Source organism: Rhea americana, unplaced genomic scaffold, assembly GCF_003343005.1.
Source record: "Rhea americana isolate MKP2758 unplaced genomic scaffold, rheAme1 scaffold_2, whole genome shotgun sequence".
Classification (NCBI taxonomy): domain Eukaryota; kingdom Metazoa; phylum Chordata; class Aves; order Rheiformes; family Rheidae; genus Rhea; species Rhea americana.
This window is the reverse complement of record NW_028186149.1, coordinates 5038413-5048933: the sequence shown is the minus strand read 5'-3', so window position 1 is coordinate 5048933 and position 10521 is coordinate 5038413. Positions and strand designations below refer to the sequence as shown.

Here is a 10521-nt window from a genome sequence, read left to right as displayed (position 1 = left end):
GGAGCTCCTGCCCCCGGCAGGCTTCCGAGGGCTCCGCGAAGGAGCTCCTGCCCCCGGCAGGCTTCCGAGGGCTCCGCGAAGGAGCTCCTGCCCCCCGGCAGGCTTCCGAGGGCTCCGCGAAGGAGCTCCTGCCCCCCGGCAGGCTTTCGAGGGCTCCGCGAAGGAGCTCGTCGGGATAGGAGTCGCGTCTGCGCGGCAGTGGCGAGCGGCGGGGGGGGGCCGTCCGCGAAGGGCGCGCGCCTCTGCGAAGCCTGCGCCGCGGTCGTGCTCTGGCCAGAGCAGGTCTGGAGTCCCCTTCTCGGTGAAGTGGGAGCGGAAGGGAAGAAAAGCTAGATCTTCTAGACTGGACGAGTGTTTCAYGTATTAAACGTGTAGCTCAGTACCTTTAAGCAGTAGCTGATGCGCTGTGTTTGTATAATTCTGCACAAAGCTCTTGGCCTTCACGAGAGATGCAGTAACTTGCAGCAAGTCTTTTGGTTTGGAGGTTTTGTGTTCGGCTGGCTGGGCTTTTTTTTTCTTTTTTCTTTTTTTTGATGTACATCATAGATAAGAGTCAAATCAGGAATTGAAATTCATGTTGTGGCCGATTTCATAACATTTTAACTCGTAAGATATTTTTTAATAAGTTGTTAATCTAAATTGTGTGCTTTGAACTTGTAAGCCTGTTTCAAAGAACTGAARTATGGACTCAAATTCAGTTTTTATTTCTAATCTATTTTCTGCCTCTATCAGAATTGAACTCTCTCACTTTCAGATTAGCCCTCCATCTCAAATTTGCCAGGGCTCTGGTAGCTGTTACGTTTGTATGCTGCTTTAAGACATTTTTGCCTTTTTTAAGAGGTGGATTTTGGACGCAGCGCGCCCCCGAGGAGACGGACCTCAGCGTGCAGCTGGCGCGAAAGCCCCCCCGTGCGTTAGCGCCAGGCAGTGCCGGGAGGAGGCCGCCGGCGCCCCGCGCCCCCCCGGCACGACTGCGCTTAAAAACCCCCACAAAGGAACATGAAATATACTTTAACTAGCAGTACAGGGCAGCACCGGCGAGGTGATTCTCTACGGCACAGCAGAGCAGCGCAGTGGCGGGTGTTTCTCGTGGGTTTGGGGTTTTTCCCTCATTCCTTTCTGTTCCTGCGCTTTAGCTTACAGGAGCGAGMGTGTGTTAAACAAAGGATAAACTTGCATAAGGGTATTTATCTCTCTCTGGGTAAAACCCGTACTAAGACATGAAAGGTAAAAGCTGCATTAATTACTCAAGAGGGATTCAAAGCTCAGCAGTTTACTAGGATTGAAGGATTTATTGAAAAACAGTGGTTCTCATGTGTAACTCCAGGCAATAAACCTATTTAATTAAAGGCTTAATCTTCTAGTTGACATGTTTGCTACTGTTCCAATAAAAAGCTTCATCTGTAGCCAATTTTTTGTAACTATACAAATAATAGTAGAATCCTTTGTCTTTGTTCTTTTCTTGTTTTTTAACTGTTTAATTGCATTATGTTGTATTATAAATATTTAAAGGACAGTTGCCTCTTTAGGAATCAGAGGCGTTAATGACCAGTGTTCCARATTTTTAAACTCAGACAACATCCTTACCTCTTCCCTTCTCAAACAATTCAAGCATCAAGTTAGAAAAAGAACAATCTCCTGACGTGTTCCATATTGAGCAGCAGTTCTTTAATAAATTTGCCTCTTCGAGCTACGTATGTGCATTTATTGCTCTTACATAAGTAGTATTCATTCAAGTTCATGCAAAATTAGGGTTTTTTTTAAGACTCTTCATCTCAATGCTTGCTTCTTAGTCATGTTGTATTATGAAAGAGCAGTTTTAAAAATACAGAGGGAATAGTAAGAATAGTTAAATGCCTGGATTATTTTTATTCGATTCTGTAATGGSACTAATATAAATGTATTTAGCTGAGAAAGAAAGAAGAAGAGAGAATTATTGAAGTGAATTGAATAATGATATTGTGAAAGTAGATCTATTTGTTTATCCTGTTTCAGCAAACAAGAAGTGAGAGGAAAATGTTATATGTTGTGTGTGTGTGTGTGTGTGTGTGTTTATCTGTGTGTGTGTATATACACACACACACACACACACACACTCACTCACTCACTCACTCCTATATCTCTCTATATAGACACACATACACATCTTGCATGAAAATCATTCCTCAGGGTTTTATTTTAAGGATCAAAATGTTGCGAGTCCTACAGTTCATAGATACACTAGCTTAAGTCTCCCTAAGGTTAAGCAAAACTCATGCTTCTCAGGTACAAATCAAGAAGAAAATTCTGCTGTATTCTATGATAAAACAATGAAAAAAATTGCTAGGCAGCTACATTATTACAAACAGGTGSTGGTCACTGCTTGAATCACAGCTTAATCCAATATGGTATAATCCAGTGGTTTAGTGTAACAGCATCTTTCAGCTACATCTTTGCTGAGCTRGAGCTTAACTCAGGTCTCTAATCCAACAAATACTTTGTCTTTTAAACTTCTATTTTGGGATAGTTTCCTTCAATCACATCTTTTAATAGAAATTTAATAGAAATGTTTATTTTGCTGCAGGTCGGGACTCATCGGGAAGAAAGTGTCAGCCTCAACAGCAACCATTCAGTTCTTCCCAGTACAGTTTCTGGTCAGAGCACAGAACTAAATCATAAAACACAAGAAAGCTATAGAGGTAACTTTCCTGCAATATTAAAAAATGCCGAACAAAAAAGGTCTGTGATAATCTAGAGCCATTGAGGCTGTTGATCTTGATAAACTGGAATCAACATGGACGGGGAATAGTGATTTGTATAATGCTGAGAAATGGAAATTACCTTTTTTAATTTTAAATCCTATAAACCGCCACTTTTAGAGATTYCTGCAAGAATCCTGAGGGCATCCCTTTGTCAGACTTATGCCAGTATAGTTTGAGCAGAAGATTTTGCATTATAACCATGCTTTTCCAGTTTGAGCAGCCATAATGCCACTTGCAGTACTTGGCTGCAGTGGGCTGACCCCAGATTTCAGTCTAGCCAATAAAAAGAAGCCTTTCTGCACCAGTTGATGATGCTCTCTTTTTTTAACCTGAAAACAAATTAYAGAAAAGAGAAGTCAGGTTATTCATTGGCATGCTTGCATCATTTAGGAACGTATGGTTTGCAAATTTGGCAGAGGCATAAGCCTATATCTTAGTGTAGATAATGCCCTTAGTTTTGCAGCTCAGACAAGAGATGCAAATTTTCCTACTTCACTAAATATATTTTTGTCTTTTACAGTGTCTTTTTCAGATTTAGCCATTAGTTACTGATCGATCTGCCCTATGAATTATGATCCCTTTACAACCCCATGGCATGTGTCCAAGTGCAGCAGTTTTGTCAAACTTCTTCTGTTTTGTTGCTAAAGCTCCTTGCGTTTGCTTCCCAGCTGCTGCCCTGGCCTCCAGCTGATTCCTTCCCTGCTTGATTCTCTTGCCTGTACGCAGGGGCAAAGCATCACTCCGGTAATACTCATACAGCTCTCTGCTACCTTGCAGCCTTGTCCGGCGGCTTGCAGAGCCAGTCTGTGGCGATAGGTCCAGCAGAAATCAAGTCTGAACACAAGGAGAAGGATGAAAATATACATGAACCCCCCTCATCAGATGACATGAAATCAGATGATGAGTCCTCCCAGAAGGATATCAAGGTTTCATCTAGAGGCAGAACAAGGTGTGTTACTAACATCAAACAGAGGGCTTGTCCTTAGTTAATGTTCTGTGTAAGTTGCATGTTGCTGTCATTAACTTTGATAAACGTATTTCGAAGCTTGTTTGTGACCTTATGCATGTATTGTATGCATACATTAATAGGCAGCTGAAATTGGAAGATTAATAGTCTACGATATATCTATCTATTTGAATACAAAATGAAGGATTTTTCTGTAAAATTAACTGAAAATCGTACATTTACATATGGGGCCTAATACCCACCTATTCAGATAAATAGTGTAAAAGGTTCAAGGGTCTTGCCCCGTGCAGAGGATATGAGAGTGTCAGAGATCTGTAATCCCTGGTACCTGTGCCAGGGTTGTGCTTCTAGAATGCAACCTCTACTGATGGAGGACAGCAACCTGATATCTCAGGTACTGGGATGAACGTGATATGAAAATGTTGTTGTAAACATTATTTCTTCTCCCAAACTGTACACAAATAACCTGGACAGAATACTGAATAAATACTTCTGGATAGACCTCGAACAAGCTTTGAAATTTGAGATGATGATAACACACAAACAATCAGAATGTTGTGACCATAGACAAAATATAGAGCCTGGACTATCATTTGTATCTAATAGCATTTTCATGTATTAATTTTAGTAGGCAGTTCTTCTTTAGTACAGCTTTAGTCCTATGTCCAAAAAAAAACTATCAACTTAATATCATAATTCTACGTTAAGTGATGCAAGAACTCTTAAGTGCAACTGTTAACTTATATTGAGTATTAAAATGAGTATTAAAAGAACAAAATATTTTTAAAACTAACCAGGCAAATTTTTAGTAAAACTAAAACCTTCTTGTAACTGTATTAAATTGACATTATTTGACTGTCTTTCTGTACGAGATGAGTTTTTGCTGATTTCCAATATCTATTACTTAAAAATGCACTTATTCTTCAACTGAGAAGGTGACTGAGTAACTACTGGAACAGCCATGAATAAATGAGTGCAGCARTAGTTTGAGTTACAGCTTCTTTTGCTTCTGCCAGGGGCAGCTCATTCCTGCTGTTGTTCCTTGAGGAGCCATCTGTAGATAATATTCTGTGGAATTCTCCAGGTAGAAACCGTTGAATACTTATTTTCAATAAAATCCARGAATAGCAAGAATTATCTCGAGTCTTTAAACATTAATAGATAMCTAGCTTTTTTTGGTGAAGATATAGATGCATTTGTGTTATGTAAATATATTTTAATATGAAATAGATTAAATGGGAAGCAATTTAAATTCATCAAATGAACACTTGGATCCAACAGGGACACTTGTTTGAATTCTAGTGATATTTCAGTATACTTTTACTTTCTTGCAGCAGTACTAATGAAGATGAGGATTTAAACCCAGAGCAGAAAATAGAAAGAGAAAAGGAGAGGAGAATGGCAAATAAYGCTAGAGAACGTTTGCGTGTACGAGATATTAACGAGGCATTTAAAGAACTTGGCCGCATGTGTCAACTTCATCTGAAGAGTGAAAAACCACAGACAAAACTGCTTATTCTTCACCAGGCTGTGGCAGTCATCCTCAGTCTAGAGCAACAAGTGAGAGGTGAGCGGCCTGCGGCTGTGCTGTGGCAGCTGCGGGGCCCCTTGGGTCATGGCGCAGTTTCAGCCTCTTTTGAAGTGTGCCTCATAAGGAGGTGCACGGGTTGCTAAAGTACTTGATGCTCTGCAACATTTTGATGTTCTTCAGGGAAAGCGGGAAAATTGTTTTACGAAAAAGGAGGGGAGGTTGGCTTTGTACTTTGATCCTTTTTTCCCCCTATGCAGTTAGCCGTCTTTGCCTGTGTTTTCAAGGTAAATTGGTTAATTAAAACCTTGACATATCTTGCTTTCAATTGTAAGAAGTGCTTATTCAGTAGTAGAGAAACTTTAGCAAAAATAAGAGATCTAATTTAATAATTTGAATATTAAAATACAGTAAACTGCATTTACTTCAKTTTTTGCATAAAACATATACTAGGAAGGAGGAAGGAAGCCTACTGATACTTGAATTGAGGGGGTTTTGCATGTATTCTTTTTTCCTAATTCCTTTAAATTTTCCAGAAAAGAAATCATAGGCTCTATTGATAGCTACAGAAGAGGAATCTTGCGTAGTTTTCTCATAGCTTTCCCTTAAGGAAAGCTGCTACTTCTAGAAATCATGTTGAAAATACAGTTCTTTAACTGTTCTATCCTTGTGCACTGTTGACACTATTATTGACCTTTAAACCCATTTTAAATTTGTGTTTTATTGACCTGGCTTTTACTAGATTGAAATTCACTGTCTCAGTTTGAATTCTTCCAAGGTGTTGTGCAGAAGCAGTAGTTACTCTGCAGACGAGATACCAGCTAATGTCCTGGTAAAGCCCTATTTAAGTCTCTCTGAGACTTGGATCTTGGGAATTGTTTTGGTCTGAAAATGCTTGTATTACTCTAGATCAGGTGAATATTATGAAGAAATCAGACTTTATCTTTCAATGATTAAAAGCATCAGGTCTGTATCCCTGCTCGCACGGGGTATAGAATCCACATAAAGCTGCATGTTAAAATTAAGGAGATTGTTTTTGCCTTGGTCAGAGGTTGGCTTCAGAACCTTACATCTCTCCATTAGAAAGCTTCTTCTGTATGTACTAGCAGTTAATTTAGACCTACTTTACAGGCAGGAGTTATCCCTTGCTCATGTTGCCGCCACAGTTTCTACTCTAGGTGTGTTTGGAGACCGTCGCAGGCGCACAGCCCGCCTCTCGTGAGGGAGGCTCTGCCTCCCCACCTTATCTCACCCGTCTTGTTTGCACCTGCTCTGCTCTTGCTTAAGTTTTCTGAAACAAAGTGGCCAGAGTTTTCTGTGCTGTTCCAGATTAGTTTTCGCCAATGCTTTATACAATGGTATAAGCAATTTCCTCTCTCGGCTGGTAATGCATCCTCTCACTCTCTGATTGCTGCTCTCCAAAATAAAAGATCTTAGATTTGAAACTTTAACTAGAGGCTAGAACTTTTGTCTCCCTTTGCTAAGTAACTGAAATCAGCTTCCTTTTAAAGTTTATACATAATTAAATCTTCTTGAAAACTTCAAGGCCAGACGTATTTAAACAAAGAAARCTAATTAAGAAAAGTTATCGTTTTTTATCCAGTAGACTTTTGGGGAGTGATCATGCTTGGGAATTCCAGTAGGAGGCTTTTGTTAATGATTTGGGTGAAAGCAGAATTAAGTCTGTGCAAAATTGCCTTTGTCAGATTAGTTAGAGAGACACCCTGTAAAGYGCATGGGGTCACCAAAACTGCAAGCACTGAAGGTGCATCTAAGTGAACGGAAGAGAAGGACTAAAAGTTCTTTGGCTGAGCTTATACTGTCTGCTTACAGTGTTGCAGGCTCTTCACAGTTAAAATTGTATCCACAATTTTAACATGCAGAAATAGAATTTACTGACAGCTAGAAGAATACCTCAAAATGTTGTTTAAATTCAGCATGCACTGACCTAAATTGCTGGTTTTAATTGACAGAATATATTACATATCTTTTGCATGTCTCTTTCTGGCCATTGAGATTTAAGCCTTTTATTTCTGAATTCATGAAAAGCYGTTTTGAAGAACAAACAGTTGACTTTTAGAAACTGTCATTATTTGAAAAATAGATCCAAATCTATACCTATGAAGCTAACTGGGGAGGTGGAATCATACTGATGGAAAGTATTTTGATTGCTAGTACACAGCTGGCAATCACTGACTTTATAATATGAAAGGAAATATGGTAAAAATTCCTTTTGCTCTGGATGAATATCCTCATATTCTCTCGATTTTCAATGAGATGGGCACTAGATCATTTCACAGACTTGAGGGTATAAAGAGAATCAAGAAATCAGAAATTCAGAATCAAGAAAATCTAGTTCCTGCATTCTTACAGCAGGCTAATACTTGGGATGAAAAAAGGAGCAGTGACATTACTAGAAGTAGCGTGATGCCAGTAGGATTAATATAGCTTTAACATGGCAGCAAAACACAACAATATCTCTCTTACTACRTTACAAATCACACAAGATTTCTCTGAGTTTGCAGTTTAGCAGCTTTCTGGGACAAGGAGAAGCATTTTTTTTTTAAGGGTTCCTGAAGATTTATGTAGGTAGATATTAAGGGGGTTTTGTTTGGTTGGTTTTTTAATACCTGTTTAGGAGATGCTTGGTAGGATTTTCAGTAGTGCTTGTTTGCTGCTTTAGGCACCTCTTTTTTTTGTGGAGAAGCCATAAGCCGTAAGTGCTTAGGGAATGGAAGCTGCATAAGCTATTTTTACTACAGTGATTAATGTATCAATATTCCCTTTGGTATTCAGGTAGGACATTAAGAATTATTTTTCTATTTCAGAACGAAACCTAAACCCTAAAGCAGCCTGCCTTAAGAGAAGGGAAGAAGAAAAAGTTTCTGCCGTATCGGCAGAGCCGCCAACACCGCACCCAGGAAGCCACCCTGGCCTGAGTGAAACTACCAACCCTATGGGTCATATGTGAACACCAGCCAGGTACAGCTCCTGTCCGGAGGCGTACGGCTCTCGCGGCGTGCGATCGGATTGTTGCTTTTTGTTTGCTAAAACCTGAAAGTTGTTGAAGATGTAGATATGTTCATTCTTGGAAACTGAGCTGCCACTAGCAAAAATTTCTTACTGCCACTAAGTACTTTTGTGCCTCTGAGCAAAAGCATGCGGATTTGCATGGTTTTAAAATAAAACAAAAACCTAAGAAATTTTAGTTAAATTCTCTGTTTGCATGCATTGTTGCTGATGGCTACATCTCTTGGCTCAGGTGGCCCCCTTGGCATGACATCAGAAGAATAGCTAGCGGCTCTGCTAGATAAGTCAAGAATAATAGAGATGAATTATACATCTTTTAGTGGTCCAAGTATCACATTAGTTCGTTTAAAAAATCCATGTATTGTTCCTAGTGCTGATTCAAATAAACAGACTTCTCACCTCAGACAAAGAGATTTGCTGTCTCACTTAAGGCTAGATAACAAACCATGATTTTAACTCATACTATTTGTCCAATGGAGATGATTACCTTAAAGCGATCTGTTTTAGAGAAGATAGCTAAGATATTTAAAAAGCAATGCTTTCAGCATTGTAAGACAAACTAGTATTTCTAAGTACTCCAAATAGTCACGTATAAGAAAGTATAAGACAAAAAAATTCCTGAAAATCCTGTATCTTCATAGCAATACAAATTTTTCCACTTTTTTTAATTAAAAGAGAGATGTTCATATTAGGTTCAATGGCTTTATTTTGATACCTTCATAAAATTCTACGGTGCTTTGGGAGAGTTTATTGTAGTAGAGTGTAGAGATTGTTTTGCTTCTATTTTAACTCCAGATAAAGTCATGCATCTTGCCAGAATGTATCCCATGGAAGTTTATTATTCCCTGGTACTCTTTTCAAAACAGCRAAGTGGCATTTAAACTGACCCCGCTGGAGTCGGTATTTGTAATTTTTTTTTCTCCCATTTCTTACAGTCAGCTTCTTGGCTAAATGTTTTTAAGGAAAACAAATATGCTTCAAATCCTTTAATTAGTTTTATTTCACACCAGTCCAATAGGCTACTTCCAGTTTGTCAGATAATTCTTGATTTTTAGCAGATTTCTGTATTGTGTTTTAAATGAATCCTGCTGTATTAACTAACTACTTTAAAAAGTTTGACTATATTGCTGCTTTTACAAGGCACTTTCAAGAAGAAAATAAATATCAATAATTTTGTTAGGTGACTAAAGGGCAAGATTAACATGAAAAGATTGTAGAGGATTGTTAGGTATATTGCAATGCAAAGTGTCAAAGACAAATCAAGTTATTGTTTAAGTCTGAGTTTTGCAGATTCTTATTCATCCCATCTCTAAGAGAGTCTAAATATAATTTTCCTGAGTGAGAGTTCAACCCCAGCAGCTCCCAGAAGAGCACACTATGAACAAGCTTTTATTAGTATCGTTTACTTCTTGCATCCTTGTTAGAACTGATATGTAGCAGTTGCTTTTTTTTTTTCCCCCTTTTTTTCCATAAATGGAACTAAGTTGGTGAACTAAGGAATTACAGGATAGGTCATTCTTAATAGCCTTTGCATTAGAATAGTGAAAATAAGGTATTCCTGTTTTTGTAATAATGATCCCTGATATTTTAGCATATGAAGATTCTAGTAACTTCTTGGTGGTGTAGATAGAACAGGATGGTTGATTTAAATTCAGTTCATAGCAGATAGATTGTTAGTATCTGAAATTTCATGAAAGGTGCAGATGGAGCTGTCTTATCTTCCCCACCAAGAGATCAGAGAGATCAGATAGTCTTTTGCAGTATTGTCATCTGTGCAGGATATGCTCTGGGAAAAAGGATTTCAAGTCTCTCAATGCCACTTTCTTTTGCACTTAACTGACTGAAAATGCCATAAATTACATTTCAATTTGTTTTATAGTGCTGGTGATATGTTTCTTGCTGATTCTTTTCCTAATAGCACTTTTTTATCCCAAATTTCATGGTAGAATTCCAGAATTATTGGTAGGATACACAGAAGGTGACCTTTCTTCACAAGGACACAGACAACTAACATTATACGAAGACACAAACCTGACAGGAGAAAACACTTGAAGCAAGAAACCCAAATGCAATCTTATGATCAAAGCTACTGGTCAACACCTGCATCAGGACTGAAGATACACGGTCTTCAGACAGAATTTCAGCCCGTGAAATACTCTGAACATATCATTCTGTTGCAAGCAGTGTGTCGCTTCTGCACAATCAGAGACTGTTGTGATCTCTCCACTCGTTGTGGAAGTTGCCTTGTGCCTAAA

General features: G+C 38.8%; 1 protein-coding gene across 6 annotated transcripts in view; it reads left to right on the top strand.

Annotated features, from left to right (window-relative positions):
• Positions 1-10521, top strand: part of TCF12 (transcription factor 12) — a 180098-nt gene that overhangs the window by 167589 nt on the left and 1988 nt on the right. For 2 of the 6 annotated variants that reach the window (XM_085303358.1, XM_085303356.1), the window contains 5 exons: positions 2564-2678; positions 3519-3690; positions 5043-5275; positions 8065-8218; positions 10213-10521. The exon at positions 10213-10521 is cut by the window's right edge and continues 1988 nt beyond it. In XM_085303358.1, the coding sequence (XP_085159484.1) occupies positions 2564-2678; positions 3519-3690; positions 5043-5275; positions 8065-8207 (663 nt within the window). In that variant the 3' untranslated portion in view covers positions 8208-8218; positions 10213-10521. Of the gene's footprint in view, positions 1-2563; positions 2679-3467; positions 3691-5042; positions 5276-8064; positions 8219-10212 lie in introns of all 6 variants that reach the window. The other 4 variants (XM_085303357.1, XM_085303354.1, XM_085303359.1 and 1 more) reach the window with 3 other exon arrangements.